We start from the raw sequence: 18,767 nt of genomic DNA on the forward strand, positions 1-18,767 counted from the left end.
TCTCTACTTTAAAGAGTCCTCTCCTGCTGATGTTCAGGTGTATATCAGTATGTAGTGTCTCTACTTTAAAGAGTCCTCTCCTGCTGATGTTCAGGTGTATATCAGTATGTAGTGTCTCTACTTTAAAGAGTCCTCTCCTGCTGATGTTCAGGTGTATATCAGTATGTAGTGTCTCTACTTTAAAGAGTCCTCTCCTGCTGATGTTCAGGTGTATATCAGTATGTAGTGTCTCTACTTTAAAGAGTCCTCTCCTGCTGATGTTCAGGTGTATATCAGCATGTAGTGTCTCTACTTTAAAGAGTCCTCTCCTGCTGATGTTCAGGTGTATATCAGCATGTAGTGTCTCTACTTTAAAGAGTCCTCTCCTGCTGATGTTCAGGTGTATATCAGTATGTAGTGTCTCTACTTTAAAGAGTCCTCTCCTGCTGATGTTCAGGTGTATATCAGTATGTAGTGTCTCTACTTTAAAGAGTCCTCTCCTGCTGATGTTCAGGTGTATATCAGTATGTAGTGTCTCTACTTTAAAGAGTCCTCTCCTGCTGATGTTCAGGTGTATATCAGTATGTAGTGTCTCTACTTTAAAGAGTCCTCTCCTGCTGATGTTCAGGTGTATATCAGTATGTAGTGTCTCTACTTTAAAGAGTCCTCTCCTGCTGATGTTCAGGTGTATATCAGTATGTAGTGTCTCTACTTTAAAGAGTCCTCTCCTGCTGATGTTCAGGTGTATATCAGTATGTAGTGTCTCTACTTTAAAGAGTCCTCTCCTGCTGATGTCCAGGTGTATATCAGTATGTAGTGTCTCTACTTTAAAGAGTCCTCTCCTGCTGATGTTCAGGTGTATATCAGTATGTAGTGTCTCTACTTTAAAGAGTCCTCTCCTGCTGATGTTCAGGTGTATATCAGTATGTAGTGTCTCTACTTTAAAGAGTCCTCTCCTGCTGATGTTCAGGTGTATATCAGTATGTAGTGTCTCTACTTTAAAGAGTCCTCTCCTGCTGATGTCCAGGTGTATATCAGTATGTAGTGTCTCTACTTTAAAGAGTCCTCTCCTGCTGATGTTCAGGTGTATATCAGTATGTAGTGTCTCTACTTTAAAGAGTCCTCTCCTGCTGATGTTCAGGTGTATATCAGTATGTAGTGTCTCTACTTTAAAGAGTCCTCTCCTGCTGATGTTCAGGTGTATATCAGTATGTAGTCCCTCTACTTGAAAGAGTCCTCTCCTGCTGATGTTCAGGGTGTACTGTATATCAGTATGTAGTGTCTCTACTTTAAAGAGTCCTCTCCTGCTGATGTTCAGGTGTATATCAGTATGTAGTGTCTCTACTTTAAAGAGTCCTCTCCTGCTGATGTTCAGGTGTATATCAGTATGTAGTGTCTCTCCTGGGACATGTCTCCATGCTTTAATGTTCAAAAAGCTCTTTATTTTTCTCATACTGCCTGTGCTGCAGCACCTCTTTTCACCCTCTGTCTGAAACCAGAGCCCAGTCTGCTCTGATTGGTTAGCTGGCTGGTTCTGTTGTGATTGGTCTAACACTCAGAGATGTCCCGCTCCTTGGCCTATCATTACATTACATTACATTTCATTTAGCTGACGCTTTTATCCAAAGCGACTTACAGGGACATTCTCCCTGGAGTAACTAAGGGCTAAGTGCCTTACTCAAGGGCACACTAGTGGTGGTGTTCCTGGCGGGATTTGAACTCACAACCTTCCGATCTTCAGCCCACCTCACTATCCATTAGACCACCACTAACCCTATCACGTACAATGTGTTGAAGCGCTAGCCAATAGAAGTGCGAGTGTTACAAAGTGATGTTAAGATGACATGGAAGTAAACAAAGGAGGCCAATTGAGGCGTTTCAGGCAGGGGGGAGTGGCCCTCTTAAAATGTGTGCTTGCCTTTCTATTTAATCTGTTAAGTGTACTTTTTTTGTTTTATCGTGGTGTGGTGTCTTTTGCTGTATCACTCTAAATGTTCCCCCACCTTGAGACAAATAAAATATTTCTGATTCTTTGCACAGACAAATACACAAAGCAAACTTACTGGCTGTTCGCAGACCAGGGGTGTGTGGAAAGAGAAGAAGTGTGTGCAAGTCTCGTCGTTGGTGTGAATGAGAACCGGCTCCGGAGGGGACGAGACCATGTTGGGTGGTCTGTAAAAACAAAATGGAAAAAATATTCAGAAAATATCGAGATATTTCAGTTTTGACATGGCAAAAACATTCCTGGTGTTTTACAAAAAGATCATCGTTCATTTTAAAGCGTCCAAGTATTTCTTTACCCTGGAAAAGAAAATGTTTGAATTAAAGTGTTAATGAAAGATTTATGGCTGACTGTTCCCACTTTATTTCAGGTTATTTTATTTTATTTATTTAATCGTTTATTTGGCAGGGACAATGCACAGTAATGAACACTTAAAACAGTCAAATGTGTCAAGCGTAACAGTGCCAGATTTTGCTTTGAGCTATTTTCCATCACATAAAACATTTAAGAAGATTACATTTTACAAACATAGCAAAAACAAAATGCATGATATGCAAAAGGTGCAAAAGAGCAAGAGCAGCATACACAAGTATTTACCACATGGTAATACAATATAGCAGCTACGACATATAAAGTGCAAGAGAGGATACAAGAGCTAGGAGGAGGCGGAGCTAATGCCTGATCAGAATTCTACCGGAGATAAAGTTAAATGAAAAATAGCCTGTTGGCATTTACAGAAATGTCAATCAATGTGCACTGTCCCTGTCAAATAAATTAAAAAATAAAAACTCTGCTGTGATAAAACGCCATCCTGTTCTAAACCACATCAAGGATTATTTCTGAAACAGTCTGGAGCTCAAATGCTTTTTCTCTTGCAGGTTTATCACAAGGTGAGTTCCTTTTTTTATTTCCTGCTTTTTAAACACATGTGCTCTCCAGTACAGGTTAGCTCTGAGTGTTAGCGAGGCTTGCTAATGTAAACAAAGACGAGATTACGTCCAAAACACGTCAGGCATTGTTTCTGATAGCAACTCTCTGTGGGTCCACCATCCGAAATTACGTCATATCTGCAGCAAATCTGTATCCGCTCGTTGTAGCCCCGTTTTTAAAAGATTTGGGTACAGATGAAAAGAGAGAGGGTTTTATTTTCTGACGCTGCGTGAGTTCCCCGACACACGGGGGACACATATTTATGTATAACAGACATAAAAAAGTGCATTTTGCATGATAGGTCCCCTTTAACTAAATGGCAACAAAAGCTGTGACTGAATTACAAGATTAAGGGCATTTAAAAAAATATTTTTCAGTTATTCTGTCCTGTTCTAAATGTACATGTGTTTTGGCAGTTGTTTTTAAAGGCCAATTTAACATCGGCCAATTTAACATCAGCCAAGGGAGAACACTGGCACAGTGAATGTTAAAATAATGACTTGGTTAACACACAAAGTACCATCGTCTCAGAGATACTCCTCCGTCAATGAGGTTGTATTCTCCGACTGCTTTTGTTATTATTGTCAGCAAGATAACTGATTTGTGGAGCGGATCAGAATCACGGGGGCGTATTTACACATTATTTTGTTCACTTATGGACACGGCCTTGGTGAAAGTCTATGCTCTGCGAGTGTACTTCTTATATTGTGCAGAGCTTTTCATACACACAGGCAGTTGAAGGAGAAAATAAAATGAAAAGATAAATAGCAAATAAAATAAGGGGAAAGCTTGAAGGTACCTGCAGATGAAGTTTATGATGGTGTTGTGTTTGAGGTCGGGGTTCGCGGCGCAGGGACTTCCTCCGTCGTACGCCAGCTCCACGACGTGATCCTTGTACGAGAGTTTCCTGCTCACCTGACCCCCCCTCACCACAGTGTTTCCTTCCTTTATGCACACAGCTGGGAGGAAATGTGCACATAGATCATTTAGTAAACTCAGAGTATCTTGCTGCAGTACAGATGTATTTAAACTGGACATACAATAGAGGAATTTCAGGTAGATTACAGCATTTTAACATTACAGCATGGACACTTCTTTCTGTATCCTAAAAAGACAGTTACATACAAATAAGAGAGTGTGTTTGGCCTGTTTTTTGTTTTTTTTAATTATTTGGGCAAAATTAGGGAATGAGCCAATGGAGTGCCACAGTGACGCGTCCTAAAACCCGGAAGTAAGTTAGCATTTTACCACTTCCGGTTCCTTCGCCAAAACGCAATGCGATTTCTCCATAGGGTTTAGGAAAATAGCTGGAACTATGGTCTGTGGTTGAGACACATTGAAGAGACGGATCACGTTTTGTTCTACGACATTAAACACATCAGCAGTGACCCCACTGGTGATTTCTGAAGAGTTGACGTGTCTGAAAAACGATGGTTGTTACCAAGTGGCTGAATAGGACGACAGAAGTTGTCGAGGCCGTTGTACGTCATTACGCCGAACACGTAAACACTCCGCTAAGTTCGTTTTCCCCCGTGTTCTGCTTGAAAGCAAGTACCTGCCTCCTGCAAACTGTTAGAACAAGCGCTTCAACTTGTACCATTTAGAATCTGTAGTTTTGAATATGGATCTTAAGTTGGCGTGACGTTGAAGCAGCGACCCTGCTGTAGTTTGTTTATAGCATAACGTTAGCATTTTGCTTCTGGCGACTAGATTTACGATTATAAAATGATAAAAGTAGGGTAGACATGTGGAGATTATCCGGCTGAACAAAACGTGATCCGTCTCTTAAATGTGTCTCAACCACAGGCCTTATTTCCAGCTATTTTCCAAAATCCTATGGAGAGATTGCATTGCGTTTTTGTCGAAAGAACCAGAAGGAGTTTACTCCCGGGTTTTAGGACGCGTCACTGCAGCACTCAATGAGCAAGTGATTTATTTCATATTAATTACTTAATACTTATTATACCAAATATTAGGCACCTCTGTAAAATAAATTGTAAATGCATTTGTGCCATTTTGTCATGCACACCTGCACACACTTTAATACAAATCTTGCACTTAAGCATCCCATATTCGCTATTCCCTGTTTATTTTGACGCAGGGTTCAACAATATCATCATTTCTAATAAGACTTATTGTGCAGTCTTGGGAGAGAAATCTACCGAAGTAAATCATTTTAGAGCTGCTGAAATGTCAGGTCTTCTATGACGTTAAACAGTAGTGAACCTGTGACCCTGATGTTTCATGAACCACAAAAATGTGCAAAGAAAACTGAACAGTAACCAGAGGAGAAGTGAATGAGTTCTGAATGGATTCCACTTCTTATTTTCCCTAGATTAACCTGGGTTTATTGGAATCTGCAAAGCTTTTGGAGGAGAGACGTCTTACACCATGATTGAGGAGCTGAAGACATACTGTATGATTCTTTTACTGTATCCACTTTTCTGTAAATGCTTTTTTAATGAGTGCTGTACAAGTAGAACAAACTATTTAACACATTCACCAATGCAAATATATTCTTCAAAAAACTGTCAACTTGGTTTCAGGGAGAATTATATATTTCAGGGTATATGCAGGAATCCTGAAGTCTAATGTAAAACCTTTGAAGACCTTTTTTAAGACCCTTTCCATACATTTGAAGACCTCATCGCCACTTTAAGTTTTAACCGGTTACCTTGGCGACACACTTTACCTCACATTGACTATATACAGTATTGATTGTCCTTCCTCCTTATCTTCCAACCATTTGGACGCAGACTTGCATTTCCCCATAACGATGTTGTTCAACAACCGGCGTAAACGGAGCTTCGCGCGCTATCAAGCAGTGAGCGTGCTATGTCCTGTTCAGATGACGTCACATCCAACGGGATGCCATAAATAAACTACACAGAATCACACTACACACCTACGCAATGATTACATTCAGGCAGACTGTAGAATACAACCTCTTTGGACAATTCATATACTTATTGAAAACAAGCTACAAAATGTAATACCTTGAAAAATGCAGTTTAATACTTTTTAATAGCCTAAATGTTTTCGCTAAATTGATTCATCAACTCTTAATACTTTTTAAGACCCCGCGGACACCCTGTTAACACATTCACCAATGCAAATATCTTCTTCAAAAAAGGGTCAACTTGGTTGCAGGGAGAATTATATATCTATTAAAATATCTGCGTCCCCATCGGAAAAAACCCAGTGTTTTCACCATAAGGTAAGAGTGTCTGAAACCACATTGGAGAGATGGGGTTGCACCATCCCTTCAACAAAAGTTACACCATGTCTGCTCTGACTGGTTAACGGCTGATCTGATCGCCTGCAGAGTGCTTTTAAATGTGCACACAGTGAAATGCTTTATGCCGTAAGCAAGTGACTTTAGACCCTGTAATGACTGCTGGCTTTACTAGGCTGTCGTGCCCCAGTAAGACGCCTTTCTCAAAATATATACACCAAGAAAACAACAAAGCCACGTTTTCTGCACGGTTCTGTTTCTATTCATTCAAATATGATTGATTTAAAGAGGGGTTTTCCTCAATTACAGGCTGTTTTATCGAGAATTATGCGAGTCAAATATTGCAGCAGATCAAATATGACCTGCTTATTGTATAATGCATGCCTTTAAATGACAGTAATATCAGTAGTGAGGTTGGAATCGTTTATTTTGAGGATATTCGGTTAGTGCAAGATGTTTACAGCTTGTGATACACGAGCTCTCTCTTTTGCTAGATGTGTAAGTAAGATATATTGTACATTCTTAGTGTCTGGGCCCTTATTCCCAAGCGTTAGATTTTATTTGGAGGTGTTCTTTGACTCATATCTTCATTATGTCTACTCATTGTCCTTGTATTTTAAACTGTGACTAAATTGGATTGAAATGAATATCTATCAGTCAATTAATCAAATCTTATTTATTTAGCTCAATATCAGAAATGGCTTATTTGCCTCAGTGGGCTTTACAATCTCATAGAAGCATTATTTCAGCTACCTTACTGTTTGAGAACATATTGAACAATAAGAAGTGTTTATTCTAATGATGAATGGCTGATAAGGCTGAGAGATGACTGGATGGATGTACGTACCGGTGTCAGGGTCGCAGCCGGCGTTGCTCACGTCTGCACAGATGTTCATGCGGAACATCTTCCTGTGGGACTTAGGGTCGTACACGGTGTAACCCCCCTCCTGTGTCAGGGCGCTGAGATCAAACAGATGACCTGTGGGGGAGGAGGGGCACAGGAGAGAGTTCAATACATGAAAAAACTGGGGAAAGGTTTTTCTCAGGAAGTGGGTTTTTACGCAAGTCTGTCATACCTTTTATTTTTACAATTTAACCTTATGCAGTGGTGGAAGTAGAACTCCGACTTATTACTTGAGCAAAAGTAGCAATATTGCATTTTAAGATGCTCTTAAAAGTCCTGCATTTAGAAAATCTAACTTGAGTAAAAGTACAAATGTATTTTAATCAAAATACACCAGTAACAAAAATACTTGTAATGGTCCATTTCAGAGTATGTTTATATTCGGTAATAGCTTATAATCGTGAAGTAACTAAAGCTGGCAAATAACTGTAAAATGGAGTAAAAAGTATATTATTGGTTTCCAAAATGTAGTGGAGTATACATTTAAATAAGCACAAAATGAAAATAAATACTTAGGATAAGAAAAAGTAACTGACAAATTGTAACCAAGTACAGTACTTGAGTAAATGTACCTCACTACTTTCCACTGCTGACACAGTTTTTATTGTCAACAGAAAGTACAAAAATGAAAAGAGCAGAATTACATAAGATCTGTACAGAACTACCGATTTATTTTAAAAGTCTGACCTGTGGCAGGGTTGGAGACTCTGCAGTTGTCGTGCTGGACGCTGTTCAGAGGGCAGGCGGCGGCTGTTAACCAGAGGAAGGTGTACACACAATCCTCAATGGCTGAGATCAGAGTAGGCCGAGAGTCCTGGAGGGGAGAATGAAACCCACGCATGCTTTCCGTTAATATTCGTATTTAAATGAACACCTGTACTGCCCTGCTGTTTTATTGTAGACTCAACCGGAGGAACTAAAGAAAAAAAATTGAACTAAAACAGGAACTAAGAGCCCCTTTTGCAAGTTCCTGTGTGTGTTTCCACAGTTTCTGAGAACCCCTAAGATTAGACCAATCAGACACATGAATAAAACACATGTGGTTTTCTATTTCTGTGTATTTGGTTCTGTGACCGGGACAATTCTAACGTCGCGGACAAATTCCAGTCAAATATTATCTGTGTTTATAGCTTAGAAGCAGTTGATACTTACTCTCTCTCCCCCCTGAACTGTAACACCACACACACTCAGACACTCAAATCCAGCACCAGACACTTTTTAAGCTGCTATGGACAATCTTGCACTAATGTACATTTCCCAAAGATATTGAAGTGACTGTTATTTTGTATATATTGATTGTTGTGCTTGTATTTATGTCTTAAATGTGTGCATATGTATAAATGTTGTCTGTTGATTGTGTATATATAGGATATACATATGTGTATATATAGGATATACATATTTGTATATATATATATTTGTATTTGGGATTGTGGGAAACGGTATTTGGTTCTCTCTGTCTGTACACACAAACCAAAAGATTGACAATAAAGTTGACTTTGACTTTGATATAAAGAATGGCATCCTCAAGGCACGTAGATTTATGTTTATTGAAATGTAGGCTAAAAAGAAACCTCACCACTTTGTCTTTGTCACACTTGAAGCGGATGATGCTGCTCTTGGTGCGGTTTCCCCCCACACAGGCCTCTCCGCTGCTGTACTGCAGCTTCAGGACTCCTCTGTCCCACGTGGGGCTGGACTCCACCTGCCCCAAACTCACATACTGCTCTCCTGACTTCACACAGGACGCTGCACCCGAGGGACACTTCCAGGAACCTGTCAACGGGACAGAGAGGAGGACAGTGGGTGATCCGACACGAACAAAAGAACTGTGAAATCACTGAATGTGGGATTAGGATCTAGGTCTTTGAGCATGTTTTCTCTCACTGATCGTGCTGTTATGTTAAATGTTTGTTGTTCATGTATTGTGTAAGGGATAATGTGCAGCGACGCGGTCATTATGGGTAAAAGAACACCGACAGGCTGATCAGGAGCCCGACGCGAAGCGGAGGGATCTAGATCTGCCTGTCGGTGTTCTTTTCCCCATAATGACCGCGTCGCTGCACATTATCCCGCTTATTACATGGCCACATTCTCAACAAAGTAATGATATGACTCCCACTATTAATTGAAATGCTTTTATGGATTTAGAAAATGATTTTATTGATTTAAAAAATAGTTGTATGTATTGATTTAAATTGACATGCATCCGCTAAGGAAAATAGTCCATTGTTACCGTTTGAAAAACGTAGCAACGGCAGGAAGGCGGAGCTTTTTGATTACAGATTTGAAAACATCGTTGCTTGCTTTAAAAGTAGCACAATTCATTATGTCAAACCTTGGAAAGTATCTAGATATCCCTGCCCTAATGCCAAAGGAACTGGCAACTGAATATGTGTCGCCGTTTGATGTCTATGTCTGGACCGCTGCGTAAAAAGGAGGGTTTCTGCCCCGTTACCTCTCCGCTTTTCCTTGTCGCTCTTGTCTTGTCAGTTAGAAAAGCAAACTGCATGCAGTTTGCTTTTCGGCCAAAACTGTATACACAGTTCAATCGACCGGACTTCTTTGTGCAGATGTGAGCGTCCTTAACAATGGTCAATAAGTCCTTGACAGCGGTCTGTCTGTTCTGGATTAACAACGTGTCACGTGTTCTGAATTGACCAATCAGAATCGAGTATTCAACTAAACCATGTAATAAATCTTGATATTTGTCTGTTGATGTTACACATGCTGGGATGCAAGTCACATTTCAGACTTGATCAGGCCATTCAAGTGTTATCGCATCGCATCGTAACCAGAGAGAATTCAGGCCCTATGGGATTACTTGATGTTTTCCAGAACACAGAACTGACCTCCCTGCTGCACCAGCGACCTGCAGACGTTGATGTAAAATCGATCTGGGTTCTCCGTAGACGGCTCCACCTCCCAGTTTCCGGAGTCCATAGCCAGAGGGGAGAGGTCGTACGAGTGACCCTGACCATCACTGAGGACAGAGCAGACACACGAAAGGTGTTAAGAGCCATGTGTTAAAAGTCTGGACAGCTGCTAATTGTGATATGGTGACTGAAATGTTTAATCATGCGGTTACTGTGGCGCAGATAAAAACATTCAAAAATACTGATGAATGAAATGAGAACATGTTCCATTCATAATGTAACTAAACATTTACTTATTGTCATCACTTATTGTTGTGAAAAGATATTTTTTGTATTTTTTACTTTTACTTATTGCACATTTTAGCATCTACTGTCTTTTTATTGTCTGCTACCTCACTAGCTCAGACATATTATCTAACATAAATATATATTTATATGAGTGAGTGAGTGAGTGAGTGAGTGAGTGAAGTGAGTGAGTGAGTGAGTGAGTGTGTGTGTATATATATATATATACACGAACAGTAGGTACAAAAAGCTGAAGTACAGCTAAAGAAATGAAAAGTGACGACAAAACAAGAATAACAAAGAAGAATCAGCATTAGGAGATGACATAAGGAGTTGATGAAGGAGTGTTACTTGTAGGAGCAGCTGGTGGTTTTGACGGGGACGCAGGCCAGCGCTGTGGGCCAGCTGAACAGGTAGGTGCAGTCTGGAGTCTCCTTGAGGAACTCTGGAGCTCCCTTAACAAGTTAATAGACACAAAACACACAATTAGTGAACATCGCTACAGAGCTGGGAGGACGTTCTATAAAGACATGAACAGGGTGAGACATTTTGTTGGTCTGTCAAACACATAGCACACACACACACACACACACACACACACACACACACACACACACACACACACACACACACACACACACACACACACACACACACACACACACACACACACACACACACACACACACACACACACACACACACACACACACACACACACACACACACACACACACACACACACACACACACACACACACACACACACACACACACACACCTGATTTTTCTTAACTGTTTGTTGTTCTATGTCTTTCTGTGTTTCTTTAATGTAATGTATTTGTTTTTATGTTTGTTAAGTTATCATTAACTTGTTTTTTTTGTATTTACATTTTTCCTGGAAGAAATTAATTTATGTAACCTGTTAAAATCTTTAATGTAGAGTATTCAAACCCAGACTCATCTAGTAAATATTTGTTAATAAAATAAATAAAGACTTCCAACTTCACCTGAAGCTATTTTGTTAACATGTTTTGTCTGATGAGTTATCACTAATAATCATCTCCAACAGAACAAAATATTGCTCCATGAACACATTTTTTGTCAAGGTCAGCAACCAACCTTACCAGAATAAAGGTTATGGTCATTTTGAATTTAAAAACACATGTGTGACGAGCTTGATTTCTATCCGTGTGTGTGTGAAACTCACAGGATGCATGTCGGGGTGGCAGGAGAAGTAGATCTCAGTGGATCTGGTGTAAATCTTATGACAGGACTCTCCATTGGTGTAGTTCAGGATGATCTGGTCTCCCACGTAACTCAGAATCTGGTTTGCCATTCCTGCAAACACACATAACAATATTAATAAAAGACAATACTACGCTATAATTAATATTGAAGCATGCTTTGGTTGATTTGTACGTACCTGCGATCTTGGCTTTGCCCCCCCCTTCCACCTGGCAGGAGGAGACAGACTCTAGGCCGGTGTCTTTGTGCGTGCAGATGTCTCTCTGCAGCCCCCCACAGACAGACAGGTGGTAGATGTACTTGTCACTGTGGATCGGGAAATCACGATCCTTCAGAGAACTCAGATCAAACTCGTAGCCGCTTTTCGGGTCACGAACACGGCAGTTATCACCTGGCAGGACAAGTTTAGACGATGAGCAAAGAGGCATACATTCTTGTGTTTTTCATCATAGAGGCGAAGTCCCGCCCATCTACTTCCGACCCATGGGACCTTATTTCGGAAAAAGTTTGTATTGAAGTCAATGGGGAGAGAAAGATTATCTCTCGATCCCGTTTGAATTGTGCCACGAATTACACATGTGATGTTTGTCAATCTTAAATAATAATTTCCATGTCAAAAAAGTCACAGTTTGTCGTAAAACTGTTGAAATATAAGACTATGAAAAATACGCAACTAGAAAGACTACAAATCCCAGAATCCCGGTCCCGCATGCTGGCTCTTATGAACCGACTAACTCCCCTTGTGTGTATGTACAGCTCTCAACATGCCCAGACTTGGAGTGATTTTCACCTCTTTTTATACTTTCCGCCTCATTCTGAAAGAAAGAAGTGAAATGTGCCAACGTGACGGCCGTCTGGGTGTGTGGTGCGAGACGGGAGATGTAGTTCATTGAGCGGTTTCACACAAAGAAAAGTGTTACTTCACAGTTTTACGGCAAAACATTATTTTTTTGACATGGAAATTATCTTTTAAATTGGCAAACATCATGTGTGTAATTCGGGGCACAATTCAAACGGGATCAAAAGATAATCTTTCTCTCCCCATTGACTTCAATACATACTTTTTCCGAAATAAGGTCCCATGGAGGTCCCCCGGAAAGGGAGGGACTTCGCCTCTCTATAGTTGAATCAATTCTAAGCCGTCAATACTGTATATTCAAGATCCGCTCCAACCTTGTTAACATGCCCTAATGTTAACAATCACACAGGTTCAATTCCAATTTGTATTTTAAACACTAAATGTTTTATGTAAGACAGAAGAATTTAAAGGGGTTGAATCAAATTAAAATCTTCATTACGGCTTCTGATATTATGGATGATATCACTGCAGCTGTTTTATCAGATCTTGAGACACAAACACAGGTATTTACCTTTAGACTTCCGGAGGGGGCAGGCCTCAGATGTCCTCCAGATGAAGACATATTCACAACCATCTAAACGGTCGAACATGGGGGAGCCCTAGAAATAGATGAACACATAAATACTCATTAAAATCTACTGGTTAGTTTAATGTCCTCTGTCTCGTTATCATGGCATACAACATCAGTAAACTAAAGAGGCATAGTAGTTCAGAAACAACTGCAAATTAAGCTTAGCATTGATGATTTAACCCAAATGAGCGTAGGCTGTTTTAAAAGCTAAATGTCACTTAAATCACTGGCATAAATGTTTTAATGGTCAGAGATAATTACTTTATGGAAACTACTAGAAGGTACCAAAACTAAAATAAATCACTCTTGGTAACATTTGTAGTGGAACAGTTTAAAAAAAAAAAAAAAAAAGGGTCAGCTTAATATTAGGCGCTTTCACACCGGAGTACTTTTCCCAGTATAGTTCCGATATAGTTCCGAAAATGTGCATTCACACAAAAAGAATCCGGAACTAGAACTTAGTTCATGAGAACCTTTTCCCCCCCTTTTCAGTCCCTGCTAGAGAGCAGCTACTTTCGTGGGAGAAAAAGGTTCCCATTTCTGATTGGCCCAACTCCGGGGACTTCGGGCGGCAGTATACGCCGTGAAGTGGTTTGCGGCCTGCCAGTAAACCCAAAGCAGAAGAAGAAGTGACGTCAGCGGCTTCATTTGCCTAATCCTCCCTCAGGGACTTATTCCGGTGATCTGCTCTTTAGTTCATCAGAACTAAAGAGTTCTGATGAACTAAGTTCTGATGAACTAAGTTCTGATGAACTAAGTACGGCAAAGTACTTGGTGTGAAAGCGCCTATTGAATAAATATAATAGAATATATTTTTATTGTCATCATAGTACAACAAAATGTCTTTGGCAACTCTCACTGCAGTAAAAAATAGACACAAATAAATAAATAAGAGTGGTAAAAGCAGAGGTAGTAGCGATGACAGTGCAACGAGATACAATTAATTGTCAATGTGTATATTCACACTTACAGTCTAAAAACGTTAAATGTACAAAACTGTATAAATTGTATTGTGTATTTCTAACTGTGTGTTCATAAAGGGTTATACGTAGTAACCAAAGGATGCAAGTAAAATAGCCATACATATTTCTAAATAGCAGTGGTTGCAGTCTTTGAGGGGCGGGTGTGTTTATGAATGTTCACAGTTGTGTGCTCAGAGGTTGGACAGGATAGAAGCTGTTCCTCAGTCTGTTGGTGTATTGTGAGGGTGGTACTCACGGGGCTGTCGTCACACTGGAAGAGGATGCGTGTGGAGTAGCGGGAGTTGTTGTCGCAGCGGTCGCCGTTCTGGTACACGATGCTGATGGAGCCGTCCTCCGCCGCCTGAGGGCTCGACAGCACGTAGCCCAGGTTGTAACTCTTGTCACCGATCGTGGCACAAGAACCCAGAGGACCCACTGACGAGAAGAACAACAAGTATTCAACTAAAATGTGACCGGAAGATTGAATACTTGGACGATTTACATGCGATCTGACTGTCTGTTTTACTGCAAGTGACCACATTGTTCCAACTACCATTGCATATGTTAGGAGCCTTGTATTTGGAATAGAATCGGAGAAGGAAACCCTCTTTGATTGACAGTATGTGTTGGGTGTGGACGAGCAAACTGACCTGGACACCCGCTCACAGGAGGAAGGGGTTTGCAGACGTTGATGTAAAAGCGTCGTGATTTGGCCACATCTGTATCTATGGCGATCCAGGGGCTGTCCTCTCCGTCACGCATCAGATGACTGAGGTCGTACTCATTACCGTGGGAATCTAGATCGACAGAAAATTAAATCAACACACACGATAAAGAGGAGAGGTGTATAAAGGTAAGGCCAGTACTTTGTGTGCAGTGTGAGAGTGTGTGAGTGTGAGTGTGAGTGTGAGTGTGAGTGTGAGTGTGAGTGTGAGTGTGAGTGTGTGTGTAGGTGTGTGTGAAGGTGTGTGTAGGTGTGTGTAGGTGTGTGTGAAGGTGTGTGAAGGTGTGTGAGTGTGTGAGTGAGTGAAGGTGAGTGTGTGAGTGAGTGAAGGTGTGTGAGTGAGTGAGTGAGTGAGTGAGTGTGTGAGTGAGTGAAGGTGAGTGTGTGAGTGAGTGAAGGTGAGTGTGTGAGTGAGTGAAGGTGAGTGTGTGAGTGAGTGAAGGTGAGTGTGTGAGTGAGTGAAGGTGTGTGTGTGAGTGAGTGAAGGTGTGTGAGTGAGTGAGTGAGGTGTGTGAGTGAGTGAGGTGTGTGAGTGTGAGTGAGTGAAGGTGAGTGAGTGAGTGAGTGAAGGGTGTGAGTGAGTGAGTGAGTGAAGGTGTGTGAGTGAGTGAGTGAAGGTGTGTGAGTGAGTGAGTGAGTGAAGGGTGTGTGAGTGAGTGTGTGAGTGAGTGAGTGAGTGAGGGAAGGTGTGAGTGAGTGAAGGTGTCAGTGTGTGAAGGTGTGAGTGTGTGAATGAGTGAAGGTGAGTGAGTGAGTGAGTGAGTGAGTGAGTGAGTGAAGGTGTGAGTGAGTGAGTGAGTGAGTGAAGGTGTGAGTGAGTGAGTGAGTGAGTGAAGGTGTGAGTGAGTGAGTGAGTGAAGGTGTGAGTGTGTGAAGGTGTGAGTGAGTGAAGGGTGTGAGTGTAGTGAGTGAGTGAGTGAGTGAGTGTGTGGAGTGAGTGAGTGAGTGAGTGAGTGTGTGAAGGTGTGAGTGAGAGAGTGAGTGAAGGTGTGTGTGGAGTGAGTGAGTGAGTGAGTGAGTGAGTGAGTGAGTGAGTGTGTGGAGTGAGTGAAGGTGAGTGAGTGAGTGAGTGAGTGAGTGAGTGAGTGAGTGAGTGAGTGTGTGTCCATACCAATGATCTGGCAGTCGACAGGAGCAGGGACGCAGGCCAGAGCGGTGGAGAACTCAAAGACGACGTTGTGGACGACAGTGCCGAGCTCCTCGTGCATCAGCTTTAATGAGCCGGGGTGAGCGTTTTCATCACACACAAAGTTAATGGTGAAGGTGTCCCGGGAAGCTGTTACAGAGAAGGAAGGTTTAAATAAAAGATGGAATAAATTGCAAAGTAAAGACAGTGTTTACATCTTCTGTGTTTGTTATGACATGTGCACTGTAACAGATTCATTGGATGTCTTAATTGACCTGGTTCTGACTCGGATTCAATGTTTAAAGGTCCCCTATTATGCTCTTTTTCAACAATATATTACAGGTCTCAGATACATACAAAAGTGCTGATTCTGCTGACATCCTAAAGTGGCCAAAATCTGATCAGCTCATTTTCAGACAGGTTTTTATAGAAATGGATCAGGACAAAAAGAGAGAGAATCTTTGTTCCTGAAACTTTCAGAGTCTCTTTACACAGAGGGGACACATGTTGATGTAGAAGAGACATGAAGAAGAGGGGACACATGTTGATGTAGAAGAGACATGAAGAAGAGGGGACACATGTTGATGAAGAAGAGACATGAAAAAGAGGGGACACATGTTGATGTAGAAGAGACATGAAGAAGAGGGGACACATGTTGATGTAGAAGAGACATGAAGAAGAGGGGACACATGTTGATGTAGAAGAGACATGAAGAAGAGGGGACACATGTTGATGTAGAGGAGACATGAAGAAGAGGGGACACATGTTGATGTAGAAGACACATGAAGAAGAGGGGACACATGTTGATGTAGAAGAGACATGAAGAAGAGGGGACACATGTTGATGTAGAAGAGACATGAGGAAGAGGGGACACATGTTGATGTAGAAGAGACATGAAGAAGAGGGGACACATGTTGATGTAGAAGAGACATGAAGAAGAGGGGACACATGTTGATGTAGAAGAGACATGAAGAAGAGGGGACACATGTTGATGTAGAAGAGACATGAAGAAGAGGGGACACATGTTGATGTAGAGGAGACATGAAGAAGAGGGGACACATGTTGATGTAGAAGACACATGAAGAAGAGGGGACACATGTTGATGTAGAAGAGACATGAAGAAGAGGGGACACATGTTGATGTAGAAGAGACATGAGGAAGAGGGGACACATGTTGATGTAGAAGAGACATGAAGAAGAGGGGACACATGTTGATGTAGAAGAGACATGAAGAAGAGGGGACACATGTTGATGTAGAAGAGACATGAAGAAGAGGGGACACATGTTGATGTAGAAGAGACATGAAGAAGAGGGGACACATGTTGATGTAGAAGAGACATGAAGAAGAGGGGACACATGTTGATGTAGAAGAGACATGAAGAAGAGGGGACACATGTTGATGTAGAGGAGACATGAAGAAGAGGGGACACATGTTGATGTAGAAGACACATGAAGAAGAGGGGACACATGTTGATGTAGAAGAGACATGAAGAAGAGGGGACACATGTTGATGTAGAAGAGACATGAGGAAGAGGGGACACATGTTGATGTAGAAGAGACATGAAGAAGAGGGGACACATGTTGATGTAGAAGAGACATGAAGAAGAGGGGACACATGTTGATGTAGAAGAGACATGAAGAAGAGGGGACACATGTTGATGTAGAAGAGACATGAAGAAGAGGGGACACATGTTGATGTAGAAGAGACATGAAGAAGAGGGGACACATGTTGATGTAGAAGAGACATGAAGAAGAGGGGACACATGTTGATGTAGAAGAGACATGAAGAAGAGGGGACACATGTTGATGTAAGAAGAGACATGAAGAAGAGGGGACACATGTTGATGTAGAAGAGACATGAGGAAGAGGGGACACATGTTGATGTAGAAGAGACATGAAGAAGAGGGGACACATGTTGATGTAGAAGAGACATGAAGAAGAGGGGACACATGTTGATGTAGAAGAGACATGAAGAAGAGGGGACACATGTTGATGTAGAGGAGACATGAAGAAGAGGGGACACATGTTGATGTAGAAGAGACATGAAGAAGAGGGGACACATGTTGATGTAGAAGAGACATGAAGAAGAGGGGACACATGTTGATGTAGAAGAGACATGAAGAAGAGGGGACACATGTTGATGTAGAAGAGACATGAAGAAGAGGGGACACATGTTGATGTAGAAGAGACATGAGGAAGAGGGGACACATGCTGATGTAGAAGAGACATGAAGAAGAGGGGACACATGTTGATGTAGAAGAGACATGAAGAAGAGGGGACACATGTTGATGTAGAAGAGACATGAAGAAGAGGGGACACATGTTGATGTAGAAGAGACATGAAGAAGAGGGGACACATGTTGATGTAGAAGAGACATGAAGAAGAGGGGACACATGTTGATGTAGAAGAGACATGAAGAAGAGGGGACACATGTTGATGTAGAGGAGACATGAAGAAGAGGGGACACATGTTGATGTAGAAGAGACATGAAGAAGAGGGGACACATGTTGATGTAGAAGAGACATGAAGAAGAGGGGACACATGTTGATGTAGAAGAGACATGAAGAAGAGGGGACACATGTTGATGTAGAAGAGACATGAAGAAGAGGGGACACATGTTGATGTAGAAGAGACATGAGGAAGAGGGGACACATGCTGATGTAGAAGAGACATGAAGAAGAGGGGACACATGTTGATGTAGAAGAGACATGAAGAAGAGGGGACACATGTTGATGTAGAAGAGACATGAAGAAGAGGGGACACATGTTGATGTAGAAGAGACATGAAGAAGAGGGGACACATGTTGATGTAGAAGAGACATGAAGAAGAGGGCCACGCCCCTCTGAGAGATATTTGGTTCAAAAGAACACAATGGTGCTCTAGGAGGAGATTCAGGTGATAAGGTGGGGGGGGGGGGGGGGGGGGGATGTTATGACATCCTAAAGTGGCCAAAATCTGATCAGCTCATTTTCAGACAGGTTTTTATAGAAATGGATCAGGACAAAAAGAGAGAGAATCTTTGTTCCTGAAACTTTCAGAGTCTCTTTCCACAGAGGAGACACATGTT

General features: G+C 41.5%; 1 protein-coding gene across 1 annotated transcript in view; it reads right to left on the reverse strand.

Moving 5' to 3' along the window:
* Positions 1-18,767, reverse strand: part of igf2r (insulin-like growth factor 2 receptor) — a 75,150-nt gene that overhangs the window by 21,221 nt on the left and 35,162 nt on the right. The window contains exons 23-35 of the mRNA XM_034121145.1: positions 15,687-15,851; positions 14,502-14,648; positions 14,108-14,286; positions 12,830-12,917; positions 11,638-11,850; positions 11,422-11,552; positions 10,563-10,666; positions 9,903-10,033; positions 8,630-8,826; positions 7,738-7,864; positions 6,994-7,125; positions 3,711-3,870; positions 2,043-2,151 (exon numbers count right to left, since the gene is read on the reverse strand). Of these exons, the coding sequence (XP_033977036.1) occupies positions 2,043-2,151; positions 3,711-3,870; positions 6,994-7,125; positions 7,738-7,864; positions 8,630-8,826; positions 9,903-10,033; positions 10,563-10,666; positions 11,422-11,552; positions 11,638-11,850; positions 12,830-12,917; positions 14,108-14,286; positions 14,502-14,648; positions 15,687-15,851 (1,883 nt within the window). The remainder of the gene's footprint in view (positions 1-2,042; positions 2,152-3,710; positions 3,871-6,993; positions 7,126-7,737; positions 7,865-8,629; positions 8,827-9,902; positions 10,034-10,562; positions 10,667-11,421; positions 11,553-11,637; positions 11,851-12,829; positions 12,918-14,107; positions 14,287-14,501; positions 14,649-15,686; positions 15,852-18,767) is intronic.

Source organism: Trematomus bernacchii, unplaced genomic scaffold (assembly GCF_902827165.1).
Source record: "Trematomus bernacchii unplaced genomic scaffold, fTreBer1.1, whole genome shotgun sequence".
NCBI lineage: Eukaryota > Metazoa > Chordata > Actinopteri > Perciformes > Nototheniidae > Trematomus > Trematomus bernacchii.